Source organism: Hakea prostrata, chromosome 2 (assembly GCF_041222555.1).
Source record: "Hakea prostrata isolate BN-2017 chromosome 2, UWA_Hpros_2, whole genome shotgun sequence".
NCBI classification, from domain to species: Eukaryota; Viridiplantae; Streptophyta; class Magnoliopsida; order Proteales; family Proteaceae; genus Hakea; species Hakea prostrata.
The window spans coordinates 68,667,219-68,682,204 of NC_142601.1; the positions used below are offsets into that span (position 1 = coordinate 68,667,219).

The window sequence follows — 14,986 nt, forward strand, 5'->3', positions numbered from 1 at the left end:
GGTTGACTAAACTATAATTTGAAATACATAATTAAAAATCTATGAGATTGATTATGGTCTTTTTGGTTATGTAAGTCTGGAGATTTCAAATATCTAGAGATTTCAAATCTATGGAGTCATCATTTATAAAATTAATTGTTTGGTTAATCTGAATCTATAGAATGAAATATGTGGATTCATTCCAGGAAACCGATTAGTTGACCAGATTTTTATGAATGTACAAATATTTAATATTTTTAATGTAAAAAGATGAATCTCTATAATTCATGAATCCAAGAAATTTTCCAACCAAACGGGTATAAATTTCGCATTCATGAATTCAAAGATTTCAAATTGTTGATTAAATTTATAATTGAGAACAACAATGTAATTAAAATTATAAAATAATGTTGACTAACTATATAAATTTATAATTAGAAATTAAATCAAAAGATAATATTTGGGTTTCCTTCTCATATAAATACTGTTTATTAAAAAAAAAATTGACTGAAATCAAAAGTCAAATCTCAGCAAAATGTCACTTCCAAAAGCGAAATCTCACCAAAATACAATAAAGAATGTAATAGGGTCTCTGTATCATTAGAGCCCTTGTTCAAGAATCTATCTGCTGAGCAAATTTCACCCTTTTCATACATAGAATTTGAATCTTGCACGCAGATTCTCAATTTTCATTCCAATTTCAATTTCAACCCAACCACCTCTCTCTCTATGGTAAACAAATTGAAATTATAAAAGAAGAAGTGTTTTTTTTTTTGAAGTTGTGTGTGTGGCTGAAGGACCCATATGTAACGAACCATCCTAGCAAGTCAAAATCCACTATGTGTTCTCCGTCGTTTTCAACTTTTGCTTTCTTCAACGTCTGCCCTTAACTTTTCTACCAGAAAGAAAAATACTGTCTTCTATTAGCTTTCCATCAATGTTAGCCGAAGGACTTCAATTGAAGACATGGGCATAAATGAGAAAGGTGAAAATCACTACTTTGTAAGAATTTTTGCTTCTTTAAATACCTGTTGCGACCTGAGCACTTGAGCAGTAACTTCTTTGCAGCTATCATTCGGTTTCAACTTTCAGTTTAGCTTTAAACCCATTCAGTTCAACCAACCAAAGCTAAGATGGAGTCGCAAGGAAAGAGCGAGAGAGACATAGTTAGGACTCGGGAGTAATGTGAAATCTAATGGAGTTAGAAAGGGTGAGAAAGAAGAAGACCAGGTAAAATACAGAAAAAAAAAGTAAAGGAGAAGACCATTTCCTTCATTATTTTTTCTACTCCAAAGCCGTGTTTTAGACTTTCAGCTTTGTTCTGCTTTTACCAACGATTCAAAGTCTCCACCAGAGACCTAGACTAATAACGCTGTTATCCTCTTTCTGCGTTACTTCTTTTTCCTTTTTAATCTTTTTTATTAACATATATTTAAGTATACCTGGGTTCTTCAACTGTTACATTCTTATTCTCTCATTTTTTTCATTTTTCCCCATTTAGTTGCATCTGGGTTGCAATTGAACTTGTTAAAGGAACAATTCTAGCTTCCTTTTTGGCTTCCATTTTCATTAATTTTTTGGCCTTTTGGATTCTGTTCTACTTGCTTAGTTCCATTTGTGATCACCAATTAAAACTCTTTCGATTGATATCTTCTCCTTTAGTCTCAAGTTTCTTATTGGGTTTTTTCAATTATTGTGGTTTTGAACTTTCTGTTCTCTGGGTATTTTCATATAGGGCGAGTTGTTCAGTAAAGAGAGAGGCGGAAGAAGAAGAAGAAGGCATGGTTTTTCACAAAATTTTCCTATTGTTTCTCCTTTCCCTCTGCTTCTGTGCTTTCGGTGCTGCTACAGCACGTCCAGGCCAAAGCATATTCAAGTTGAATGAATCTGGGCTTGTCGGGGTACAGCTTTCTGATCTAACAGGCTTCAATTCAGTTGCTTCTTCGGCCGATACAGGATGTCAGATGACGAGGACTCCTGCTAAGCTCTCAGAAGCAGCCATGCCTGAAGAAAAAAAAGAAGAAGATGATGACGACGACGGTGATGGCTCTCTGGTAAGTGGCGAAGAAGTCCATAAAGGATCTCTAAAGCTTCAACTCAAGCACAGATCAACCCAAAGAGCCCAGATTGGGAAGAAGGAATCAGTTACTGAATTTACCTGCAGAGACATCACCAGAATCCATACACTTCACAAGAGGATCAAGGAGAAGAAGAATCAAAACATGCTCGCAAGATTGACAGCGGAGAAGCAGCCACGGCAGGTGCTTAAACAGGTTTCTCCATCATCAGGAGCACCTGAATCTATTACAGAGGATTCCATTGGCAGCCTTATGGCTACTTTAGAATCCGGGGTCACCCTTGGATCAGGCGAGTATTTCATGGATGTGTTTGTGGGTACCCCTCCAAAACATTTCTCTCTGATACTTGATACTGGAAGTGATCTCAATTGGATACAATGTCTTCCCTGCCATGACTGTTTTGAGCAGAATGGCCCCTTTTATAACCCACAAGAGTCATCTTCTTTTCAGAATATAACCTGCCATGATCCTCGTTGTCAACTGGTATCCTCTCCTGATCCTCCACAGCCCTGCAAATCTGAGAACCAGAGCTGCCCTTACTTCTATTGGTATGGTGACTTCTCAAACACCACCGGAGATTTTGCTGTGGAAACCTTCACCGTCAATCTCACATCGCCTGCTGGAAAGTCTGAATTCCAGAAAGTTGAAAATGTCATGTTTGGATGTGGGCACTGGAACAGAGGCCTCTTTCATGGAGCAGCTGGATTACTAGGACTTGGCAGGGGTCCTCTCTCATTCTCTTCTCAGCTGAAATCACTCTATGGACACACTTTCTCCTACTGTCTTGTGGATAGGGACAGCGATTTGAGCGTGAGCAGCAAATTGATTTTTGGGGAAGACAAGAGCCTCATGAGCCATCCCGAATTGAATTTCACCTAATTGGTGGCTGGAAAAGCAAACCCAGTTGATACATTCTACTATATTCAGATCAAATCAATCATGGTCGGTGGAGAGGCCTTAAAAATCCCAGAGCAGACATGGCAGTTGTCGTCCGAGGGTGCTGGAGGAACCATCATCGATTCGGGTACAACACTTAGTTACTTTGCTGACCCTGCATATAAGTTAATCAAAGAGGCGTTCACCCAGAAAGTGAAGGGCTACCCTGTAGTGAAGGATTTGCCTGTGTTGGATCTTTGCTACAATGTGTCTGGAGTGGAGAAAGTAGAGTTGCCTGAATTTGCAATTCTGTTTGAAGATGGAGCTGTATGGAATTTCCCAGTTGAGAATTATTTCATCCGACTTGACCCCGAGGAGATTGTTTGTTTGGCAGTTCTAGGTACACCTTCTTCTCTTTCAATACTGGGGAACTACCAGCAGCAGAATTTCCATATCTTGTATGACACAAAGAAGTCTAGGCTTGGCTTTGCACCGATGAAGTGTTCTGATGTTTAGAAGCTTTTAAACATGAAGGTGATGGTTAATGAGACTGATCAGTGTTCATCACTGTAAGACCTGAACATTCAGATGCAATGCTGAAGTCCACATAAATTCTTAAGTGCACCCTAGTGTTGATCCTAGGATGTTAGCTCTTGACTGTTCAGCAAGATGATTGGAGAACTGTATAGATATTAGAAATCTGTGGGGAGAAGACTCTGAGTTCATTCCCCTTTGAAGAAAGGTAGGAGTAACACTTGAAATATATATTTTATCAAAATTTTCCCCAATTTCAAGTTTGATCTGGTTAGCATTGCTAATGAGTTTGTCATACTTTTGTAAAGCAAGAAAGAAGAAAGAGAAGTATACCTTGTTAAACATTTCAGAGTTCTACTCTTACTTTTATGATTTATTTTAAAGTCCATGGATGAGAATCCTAGGGTGAGATCCAACTTTGGTTTTTCAGGATTATATAGTACATCATTCACCTGTTCATATAATTAGGGAATGGACAGTTATTGGAATCCAGTATCACAAAGCAATTACAGATTTTTGAATACTTCAACCTTACAATTGATAGTTGTACCTTCAAGCAACCTTGGTTGCACTGCACTCCTATACAAATTAATAATGCATCAGCATTGTCCAAAACCAGTTAAAAGAGTGGCTTTACATTTGATCAAATCAACAGATGAATAGTGAAAGGTTAGAGTCAGAAAAGGAAGAAACTCCTAATAATTAAGAAAAGTTAACACTTTTCTGAAAACCATCAGCATCAGAATGTTACTAAACAAGGAATTCCTGTCCACGAAGCTCAAATTCTAAGAATTCCCACCCTCAGTTTCATGGTATAAGAAGATAGTGTATCCCACTGCTATCACAGCAGATCTTCTATGGCATGCACACAAGGTTGTTAATGCTGATGCAGCCCCAACCACAATAAGGAGTAAGAGCTTCAAAATGGTGTTGAGAAAAGTTCATCCTTCCAAGTCCATGCTCTTTTCTAATGGTTGGGGCATCAGCTACAATATTTGTTTGCAAGCCTAATAGAATTAGAACTACTGGTTAGGTGCCATGATTGATAACTCAGGTTAAGACCTAGTTTCTCCCAAGTCCTAGCAAAAATGTTTACCTTAAGTGCCAGGACTTTTTATATTTGAACAGAATAGAATGGTTGATTAGGTTCCTATAGCCAACCTGCAATGTAGGAGGGTGAGGCTTTGTTTGGTTGTGTATGACTCTTCCATTTCTTACTTTGGCCAAGGCAGTCAACAATATGATCCAAGGGTGGAACAGTGCAATTGTGAGAACTTGTGACCAATTCATATGATGTATTTCCAAAGGAAGCTAACTTGTTAAAATTGTCATTGCTTCAGACTAACTAAATCAACATTCAAGCAAGATTTTAGTTGCTATAAATTCACAAGTCTACAACCATATGAAGAGTAATCTAATAAACCAGTTGACAATCAAAAAAATGAGAACCATCAATGATTTCTTCCAATTTGCCTACCATGATATCCCACCGAAAGGAATCAGTATCTCAATTGGTTTCAGGCTCAGCCAGAATCTCCAAGTTCAGCATAAACCCTAAGAACACTGCAAGGATCACCCACTCAGGAACAATTCAGCAGATTCACCTGATACAATTCTAATTTTTAAATATATCTTAGATGCTTCACACATTGTTTTTATCATCTATGAGTAATGATCCAACAGCCTACCATAGGCATGTTTTTCATGTGTTGGTGTTGTTGAATGTTCTGAGGACTCTGGCCTGTTGTTTCAAATCTTTTTCCTTCTCTGAGACCTTTAATCCTGCTTGAATTTCTGGTGCACCAGGACATTTAATTGGGAATTTTGTTTGGAAGCTTTCTCAAGTAATGATCACCAAATGCATTCAGGTAGGACATTAAAAGCCTCATAAATAAGATTGACATTTAATAAAAAGAAGGCTACTGCCTCAAAGATAAAACCAGAAGTGATCAAACATTGCTTTGAGAACTAGTATAACCATATCTGGGTAAGGAAGAACTTGGTGAACATGTCATTAATAGCTGAGGTTCAAAAGCAAAGAAAAGGACTAAGAAATGTATCCAGCAGGGCTACCTGTTCCATTAGTTCTTCATATAGGATACAAGTTAGTTCTGACTTTAATGACTTGCTTCTATCATCAATAGCTGAGATTAAATTCCTTTCCATAATTGCAATGGGCATTAACTGTTTTATCCCTAAAGCTAGAGCTGTTAGGTGAGTATTACAGTAATGATCTTCCCTGTGTCTTCAGGTCTACATACATGTATGGCTCTATGCAATAAAGTCACATGGCATAAAGGGATGCAACACACAAAACCCCTAGCTTACGAGGGATCATGAGCAGTTGTATCATGGTATCAGAGCTACGAGATCAATACAATATGATGTGCAAAAATAATCCAAAGAAGAGTCAAAAATTCAAATCAATGGCAAAAAATCAGATTGCACATTTAAACTAGGTTGTCATCAATGTTCAAATTGGTTTGTGAACGACTAATTTAATCGTTTCTTTTAAGTTAAGCAAAACCCTAGATCAATTGATGTCAATTATAACCTAAGACTGGAGTTAAATAATAACTTCAACTTTCAAGATGAGTTTGAATTTTTTTTTTTTTAATGAATTTATAACGTTACTTAATGCTAAAGCTAAACTCAAAGAAAATTCAATTAGGAGTTAAGTTCATACCCGCTTGGAATATACTACGTTCATGTATTCCATGATTGAAGACCTTTAGATTGGAATCTTTCATCAATTCCATTTTGATGTTCATGTTGTTTTTTCACCAGATATCGAAAGTGGGTCCAAAAGGCTCTGTGTGCGCCACGTGTAGGGTCGATTTCGGAAGGAGGTGTTGGCGCGTAAAGCTTAGCTACGCGCCTCCGCATTATTAATCCAGATAATAGCGTAAGCAGTTATCACGATTTGATCTGCAAATTATTTGTGAATCTTGGAGAGAAAGGGGAAAACCACGATTTGATCGGTAATATAAACGAGGGAAACCCTAAATTGTAGAATCGTGGGTTCGTTTCCTTTTTGTCTCTGAAGATGAGTGAAGAAGGAAAGAGCAGAGGATTTGTGGGTGGTGATTATCAGCAACAACATCAACAATATGGAACATTTGAAGGTGTTCCTAGTTATCCTCCGCCTCAGACGGTGATCGGAATCCCTCAGCCGGTTCCTCCTCCTGGTGTGGTTTCCCATTACCCGCCGTCTGCTCCTCCTTACTTTGCTCATGGCTATCAAGCTGTTCCAGGTATGGTTCTTCTCTCTCTAATTTTCGTGTTACTTCCTTTAATGGAGGATAATATTTGGATTCATTTGGTTTTTATTAGTAGATTGTTGATCTTGGTGAGAACTTTCTGATTAAGCATAGATTTTGTTGGGCAGGAAAAATTTCATGTCTTCGTATGCAGGAAAATTTTTATGTCTTCGTATGCAGGACAATACACATACTTCTCAATTCCCTTACAATTTTTATGTCTTCGTATGCAGGAATAATGTCTGTCTTCTTTCCAGAACACTTTGTAGTTACTCTGCCTCCGGTTTCATTAATAGTCCTTTATTTTGCAACTAGATTTAAATATCATTTCAATTGATTTTGATGAAACGTGTTTGCACTTGAAAATAGGATTCTAGTCAAATATCAATTTATGCAGTGGATTAAGGGGCATATCGATGTACTTGACTGGGTTTTTAAAAGATTTGAAGATCACAAAGTCAAAGTGGAAAATGTGAAGGGGATTGGCTGCCTATAGAACTGGAATCTGGTAACTTGTACAATCAAAGGAACAGGGTAGGGATGTAAACTCCTAGAACTTCAAAACCTGATGAAGCAGGTTGAATGTATAACAATTAAACATCTGGGATAAAGTGAATTACAATTGAACTTGGTGAGGTGATGGTGGAAGAACCTTCATTTAACCTGTTTTCTGCAATATGATCTTCGTGCAATGATAAGGTTGCTCTATTTTGATAAGTTAGTCATGGTTTTGAGTCTGAAAACAGCCTCTTTGCCAAAGCAAGGTAAGGCCACATCATTATAGGAATTAGTCCAAGGGCCAGAGATAAGATGGTGCTTGAATAGGTAAGGGTTATGATGATGGTAATGGCTTATGAAGAATTTACTCCCCCCCCCCCCCCCACAAAAAAAAAAAAAAAAAAAAAAATGAGGAGCTAATGGATCTACATTGGTTACAGTGATGAAGTGACAGTGATCTGATGATGAAAGTAATGGTGTAAGAGGGTAACAGTTTGATATTACAAAACTTAGTAAACAATAATGGAAAGTATGAGGAAGAAGAAGAAGACTTCTCCTAAAGAATGAACTACTCTAAAAATATGAACCCCCAATGAAAATGTTTAATCAAGCTTGATGTAGCCAACAGCCACTGGGCTGTTTACCCCTCCCCCAATAAAAGAAAAGGAAAAAGCAGTATAAAAGAAGAGATCAAAACAATAGGTGCTTTATTGCAGAATTACCTCTGTACCTAATCTTATCTTTGTCTGGCCATTATTTTTGATCTACTAATGGATTGAAAAATAATGGTGGCTTCATATCATGTTTGTTCACCCATATCAACAACTATCAGTGACATATTTAAAAAGACACATTGTGTGAGCCCCCCAGAGACCAAAGAAAAAATTTCCAAGAAAAACTCATAGTAATCCTGTACTAGTTCCATGTTGCATATAAAGATGTGTTGTAACTGTATATGTCTGGAAAGTGTTGTGGCTTGTCCCATCCATGGGGTCTGCCTGAGGATGTTTTGCTTGTGTGGAATACCATGGTGATTTAGTGTTGTTGTGGAATTTCTTAGGAGCTGTTCTGTATTTGTCCAGGTTGAACATCCCATCATCAGGTGATAGTATCCTTTGTCAGCCTAGTTCTGGCAGAATAGCTCAGGAGATATTATGTATCTTATCCGTTCAACTTTGGCCTAAATTCCTTTTTGTGTTTCTTTTTGGACAGCTAAACTCCTTTGAGATAGCTATTCAATTTTGTTAGCAGCTTTTTTCAAATGTATCTGCGTTCCAGAGTAGACAAAAATTCTCCATAAATCACATCTTGAAATTATTTTGTACTTCAACTTTGTCTTGAATTTTATTCATCCAAAAAAAATTTGTCTTGAATTTTTGTTAAATTATCATTTCATACTCAGTTACCAGCATCCATTTACCAGTTTATTCTGGCTGGTTTTCAGTTATTGCAGTTGCTGAAGTAAGACCTGTAAGAGAGCGCCGCCTTCCTTGCTGTGGTATTGGTATTGGCTGGTTATTGTAAGTTCACAGATTTTGTTCTTTATAACTGTATTTTTTTTTAAAACAAAGTTGGACATCTATGAAAAATGCACCATTTTTATGATTAAAATTATTATTTTTTCTGATAGTATGTCTGTTGGATCGTTTGAAATAATATTTTTATTGGTGCTTATTTATAAATAGATGTGATTGAATATGAATTATCTGTACTTCCCAGTTTTATCTCTGGTTTCTTTCTTGCGGCCGTCCCCTGGTATGTTGGAGCAATCATACTGATCTGTGTTAGGTCGGTAGATTACAGAGAGAAGCCTGGTCTCATTGCTTGTACTGTTGCTGTAAGTGTTCCTTATCTACCATATTTCATTTGAATATGAAGGACCATCTGTTTCTTGGTTTTGCCTTTGTAAATGTCTTTATTCAAATTCTATACCATACAGATGTTTACTATTGCTTTTTTGTCCGGCTTTTCTGTGCATCAAGGCTGATGTATTTGTTAAATCTGCTTGACTTTGATCGTTGGCAATTGTTCATGCTTAGTCCCTGTTTATCTTGCTTGAAAAATTTTAAGCTGTATGGGCTTCAGTTGTTTCAATATTTCAAGTTAATGTTGGGTATCCACCCTTCCACCCCCCCTCCCTTTTTTCCCCTTGGTATTAGTGTTGGATATTTGATTGATTTGTTAGTGTTGTTATTATTTTGAAGTGGTAGGGAATTAATAATAATTTTAATAGCAATGAGGGAAAGAGTAATAAATCATAGCCTTGAAGGCAGTGGCGCCGAAGATTGCCGGATTAACAAAATCTGACAACATCCAGGGTCCTGAAACTCCTGAGCACATCACCCATGGATGATAAACATCTCATTACTTAAAACTATATTATAGTAATTGCTCTTTAGTCTTAGCAATTCACTTCTTTATTTGTTTTTTCCTTCCCTGCGAACTAGAAGTTCCTTGTTTCATTTGAGAGCTTGGGGATGTTAATTCTGGCATGGTGTTTGGAACTGAGCAAGTTAAGCGAGTCTCAGGATTGGGACTAAATCCATCTTGAATAATATAGTTGGAGGAGAGACACCCTGTGATGTCAATCCCTGCTCTCTATACCTGTAGACCATAAGTGAAAGAGAAATACATAATCTCATGCTCCACCTTACATTGGAAAATTCTTCATACAGTAGGAAGGCTCTGTGTTTGTTTTCAGAGTTAAAAAAAGAAAATAATAGCCTTTGTTGAGATTCAGAGTGCCTAGTGTAGTTCTAGAAGGAAAAAGTACCCCTATCCTTTCAGATATTTGAGATCTTGCTTATCACATGCCTAGTTTTGCAAAACTTAGATATCAACCACAGTCTTTGCTCTAGTGCATTTCTTAGCTTGGGATCGATCTTATTTCAAGATCTTATTGAGATCCCATGGCTAATAAAAAACAATTTCTTCCATGTAAGTGGTCAAAGTGTTCTCGATGATGAAAAGTAACAACAGAACAATAGAACCCTCGACTGACCATGATTTACAAAGGAACACTTCCCAAAAAATATTGAAGGTGTAACCACCCCTTACTTGACCAAGTTGTCAGCTTCCTTATTCACCAGTCTTGGCATCCAAGTGAAGAAATTCAGCTGGGTAAAGCAAGTGTTAGATAAATCTAATAAAAAGAGAATGCTGCTATGGATCATCATCAACACATCCTGTGCTGTTTATCTTTTGTATGTATCATGGATCGTTTCTTATGTACATTGCTTTTGGTACTAGATTTTAATTAATGTTGAAGGTTTACCATTTGACTCCAAATTTTTTATATAATGTGTTTCTTGTTGCCATAGGGTTTTGGTTTAGGGGTTGTGGTTTAATACAGATTCCATTTATAGTATCCAAACTTGGGCAAGTCAAACTACTACAGCTTGACTTTAAAACTTGGGAATCGACTCTCTGGTTGAGCCCTGGTTTATTTTTCAGTGTTCGTTGATCAGTTGTTCACAATTTGGGTCAACCTGAAGGCTTTGTTTCTATTATGAGTGAGCATGGACTTAAGTTTTTGTTTGGATTAGTTGCTCTTTAGTATCCAAACTGGTGCTTGCCCATTCTTTTTCTCTTCCTTTTTATTTTTGTGTTTCAAGTTGCAGTAGCTTTTCTCTTGCTTTATCCAGATTTATCATTTTTGCTAGCTTTTATTAATTAGCAATCTGAAAACTGAATCAAACTTGGCAGGCCATGCTCGCTGTAATTGCTATCGTTTTTGGTGTAACAAAGGGAACTCATGACTGGGACTGGGACTGGTGATCCACGGAAAGAAGCTTCTTCAGAAAAAGATAGATGTAAATTCCCCACTAAATTCTGAAATAATCAGGGTGTTATTTTAATTATTATTATTTTTCCCATCTGAGTTTTTTTGTGAAGGATATAATGTGTTCAAAAATAGTCTATCCTCTGCAAAGTGATCATGAAATTCTCAGATGTCTGTATTAATCTGGACAAGAAATGCTTCTATCTAAACGACTGCAATATACCTTTCTTCATTTTGTGAAGGTAGAAGATTGCAATAGTGTAATTTTCTGTATGGGCTGGTTTTGTTTGTATATCCTATTGATTGTCTAAACCTTTTTCCATGCGTTGATAACACATCAATACAAAGGACCGCAACTTGACTGTTGGATATATGGTGGAACCTGAAATATAAATAGAAAGAAAATGTGAATGAAAAAGATCAGCACCAACTTCAAATCTTATGCCAATGAGATATTGGCCGAGACATGAATGCTGGACATGTAATGTGCAACACGTTGAACTGCTAATGATTGACACTAATGCGGAGCACCAAAGTTGAATCGCAAATGGTCTGCACCAACTTCCTTTGCCTTGATAGGAATATTTGATCAACCAAAACTGGAAAACCACTTTTCAATTCTGCCCCTATGGAGTCTCCATCCAATTCTGTTAATATGTGGACAATGCCCAAGGCTCTAGGCTCTTTCTACGAATTGAACCCTTGATCAATTTTTCAACAAGTGAGCACCTCACTGACACTACAAACTTATGTAGATCATTAACAATGTCCCTCAAAGGGACCTCTATTATCCTTGAATCATCCTTGTATTTGCATGTATCAATCAAGGATAGAGACATTTGTAAGGACTTCAAAAGGGGATTAAAAGTTGTGTATGGCACAAGCTCAAAATTGAAATGGCTCACATATTATGGTTTGTGTAGGGGGGAAATAAAACATAAACACCCCCTCCGTTTTGTCACATTAGCGTAAAACTGTACTCGGGTTGTGAACAATTTACTTCTCATGGAAAAGCAAGCCCTACTGTAAATCAACCACATTAATGGATTAACATTTTTTTTTCAAAAACCCTTTTTTTTTTTGAAAGAGGCGATTTTTTAAGCATAATTGAACACATGACCTCTTCACTGAGAGGTGTTGGTATAGAGGATTAACCACTTTTTTGTCTCATGCAGTGTTCTAAATTATACATAGCAATTTTAATCACAACCGTTGGTTTCTTCTTTTTGGGGGGGGGGGGGTTAAATAGCTGTTGGTTCCCGGTTCATGAAATTTAGGGTTTATTTTTTTACCTAAACGTGGATATGAGATTTTTATATGATATCGGATTTCAGTGATATTGTATATTGAACTATACCATGCATTTTTAGGATGAATGGACATAATTCATTCAAAAGTTTTAGGTTAACCAAACAAATAATTTTATGACCGGCATTAGTCTGACCAAAAAAAATTTAAATTTGAAATGCATGGCCTTCTAAGAGCTGCAAGGATTTAAAAGACAATGATTCTAAACCAACCTACCATACGTGTCCAAATTGACGTTATTTAGTCCAAGCCCATCCCAGCCCATAAGAGCCCATGTGAACCCAATCCTAGCAGAACCCTGGCCCAACCCAGGTTGTGCACAATTTAGGGTTTTGTCCCCAGCTCGCAAACCCTCTGAAGTTGTCTGTCGTATTTAACCTAAAGAAGAGTCCCCGCAAAATCCAACGGGAAGAGGAGGGAGGAGGAAGAAGCAGGAGAACAGACTTGAAGGTTCTTGCTAAAATACCTTCTCTGCAGAAATGGTTACATTCAGGGTGAGCCTTTCTCTTTTATGATTTAGTGTATTCTCATCCTGAATGCCTCCTAGATCTCTGTTTTCGTGAAATATAACTCTAAATTTTCCGGGGTTGTAATAGATTTGCCCTATTAGAGCTGAATTCTTGAGCAGCAGATAAATATTTTCCAATTAACGTATTTTAGAAAATCATTTTTTTTTTGGTAAAAATGTATTGATGGGTGTGTTTTGTGTTCGATCCAGTTTCACCAGTATCAGGTGGTCGGTAGAGCACTTCCAACTGAATCTGATGAACACCCGAAGATCTACCGTATGAAACTCTGGGCGACGAACGATGTCCGTGCGAAATCGAAGTTCTGGTAAGGGACTTAAACCCAAACCATTAGTTTTACTGCTTGTGTAAGATTTTATTCATTTGATTGGATTCCATGTGTCTTGTTACTTCTGTGACGACTAATTGGTTGTTATCGTTTTTGTTGGATGATTCTGTCATAGTGTAATTATTATGATTTGTGTGTTTTTTGTTTGATGAATTTGTGCTCTCGTTAATCCATTTAGGTATTTCTTGAGGAAGCTCAAGAAGGTGAAGAAGAGCAATGGACAAGTTCTTGCAATCAATGAGGTTGGTTTGCATTTTACGTGTCCTGTTTTGTTGGCTGCTTTGTCATATGTGAGTTGTCAATCGGAATGCTTGGTGCCAATGGGTAGTACGGTAATTGTGTGATATTCATACTTCAAAGTTGTTGCTTAAGATGTAAAATATTCTTTATAGGAGTATAGGACATTAATAACATTATATCGACACTACCGATATTATTTTGTTTCTTATTACCTAAACAAATCTAGTGTAAATTTTGAAATGTGGGGATTGGATTTTGGTAGATGCTGTGGGATTAGTCAGCAATAAGCCTGGGAACTCAGGATGGTAATCCTGGATAATAAGATTCATAATGAGCAGGCGACACAGATACATGGGAGGACAATTTTGTTTAGATGAATTAATTGCTAGTTCGTTGCCCTTTGTTATTAAGCATTATAAAATGATTGACTCTCAGTAGATCAATAATTGAGTTCATGGTCATGGCCGAGTTGGTAGGATCTGTATTGCAGAGTCGAACTCTTTTTTTGGAAGTTATCCATTCATGTATATTACCTTGTGGATATAAAAATGCAGTGCAGAACAAAACCTTTTCATATATCTCTGGGACTTGATTAGTTGCCCTCCTGTTCCCTTTCTGGCCTGAGTCATCATACAGGATTTTGGGCCTTCAAAGTTTACCTAAGACGCCATTTATGTTCATAATGTGTATATAATAAGTCTAAAGGAATAGACTTACTTACTACGGCAGTTACTGGTCTTATGGGCCCATAGAGATTTGAACCTGGGATCACAACAGATATGTATTCATCAATTGGTTTCTGAATTTCATGGTTTATAAAATTTTAAGATTCTGTTGGCCATCTGCAATCGATTACATGGGTTTTCCAACAGTTTGGAGAAACAAAATGATTTTGGTTCTGATCTTGTTGCAGATTTTCGAGAAGAATCCTACCAAGATTAAGAACTATGGAATTTGGCTGCGTTATCAAAGCCGGACTGGTTATCACAACATGTACAAGGAATTCCGTGACACCACTCTTAATGGCGGTGTTGAACAGATGTACAATGAAATGGCTTCACGACACAGAGTGAGGTTCCCCTGCATTCAGATCATCAAAACTGCCACCGTCCCTGCCAGCCTCTGCAAGAGAGATAGCACCAAGCAATTCCACAATGCCAAGATCAAGTTCCCCTTGGTGTTCAGGAAGGTTAGGCCTCCAAGTAGGAAGTTGAAGACCACATACAAGGCAACCAAACCTAACTTGTTCATGTAATTCTGAACTCCCAACGGCTTCAGGTTGCATAGAGGATGTTTGAGGTTAGGATTTATTGGGAGTCTGAAATTTTTGTTTGATGCTCAGATATTCTGTTTATCGGAGTTTTCTTTCAGTCATATTAGGTTTTTGTTGTCTAAAACTTAGATGGAGCTTATCTTTTGAGAATGAAGGTTTTTCTAATGTTGACAGTATCGATTATATGATTATATATTTAGTCATTGTGATCATGATCATATGAATGTTTCTGGTGATCATCGCTGATGCCGGCAAAGTTTGTTAATGGTGTGTTGTCTACTTAACCACTTGATGTTTTAGGCAA

The 14,986-nt window shown here is 37.2% G+C and overlaps 2 protein-coding genes and 1 pseudogene across 4 annotated transcripts; all 3 read left to right on the plus strand.

Moving 5' to 3' along the window:
* Positions 1-677: 677 nt before the first annotated feature.
* LOC149026021 (aspartic proteinase nepenthesin-2-like) lies at positions 678-4,345 on the plus strand (annotated as a pseudogene). Its single transcript, XR_016171808.1, has 3 exons — positions 678-964; positions 1,048-1,209; positions 1,715-4,345. The product of XR_016171808.1 is annotated as an aspartic proteinase nepenthesin-2-like (transcript).
* Positions 3,446-14,864, plus strand: LOC149026022 (large ribosomal subunit protein eL20). 2 transcript variants are annotated; one of them, XM_089146248.1, is made up of 4 exons: positions 3,446-3,467; positions 13,033-13,148; positions 13,348-13,411; positions 14,323-14,864. In XM_089146248.1, exons 1-4 carry the CDS (start codon positions 3,462-3,464, stop codon positions 14,662-14,664), a joined length of 528 nt encoding a protein of 175 aa, XP_089002374.1. In that variant the 5' UTR covers positions 3,446-3,461; the 3' UTR covers positions 14,665-14,864. The 2 variants fall into 2 exon arrangements, with proteins under 2 accessions (XP_089002374.1, XP_089002373.1); XM_089146247.1 differs by lacking the exon at positions 3,446-3,467 and adding an exon at positions 12,685-12,808 and having other exon boundaries at positions 14,323-14,860.
* Positions 6,385-11,419, plus strand: LOC149026023 (large ribosomal subunit protein eL20z-like). The gene is made up of 4 exons (XM_089146250.1): positions 6,385-6,721; positions 8,670-8,745; positions 8,945-9,062; positions 10,931-11,419. The coding sequence occupies exons 1-4, from the start codon at positions 6,514-6,516 to the stop codon at positions 11,000-11,002; spliced, it is 474 nt and encodes a 157-aa protein (XP_089002376.1). The 5' UTR covers positions 6,385-6,513; the 3' UTR covers positions 11,003-11,419.
* Positions 14,865-14,986: the final 122 nt, after the last annotated feature.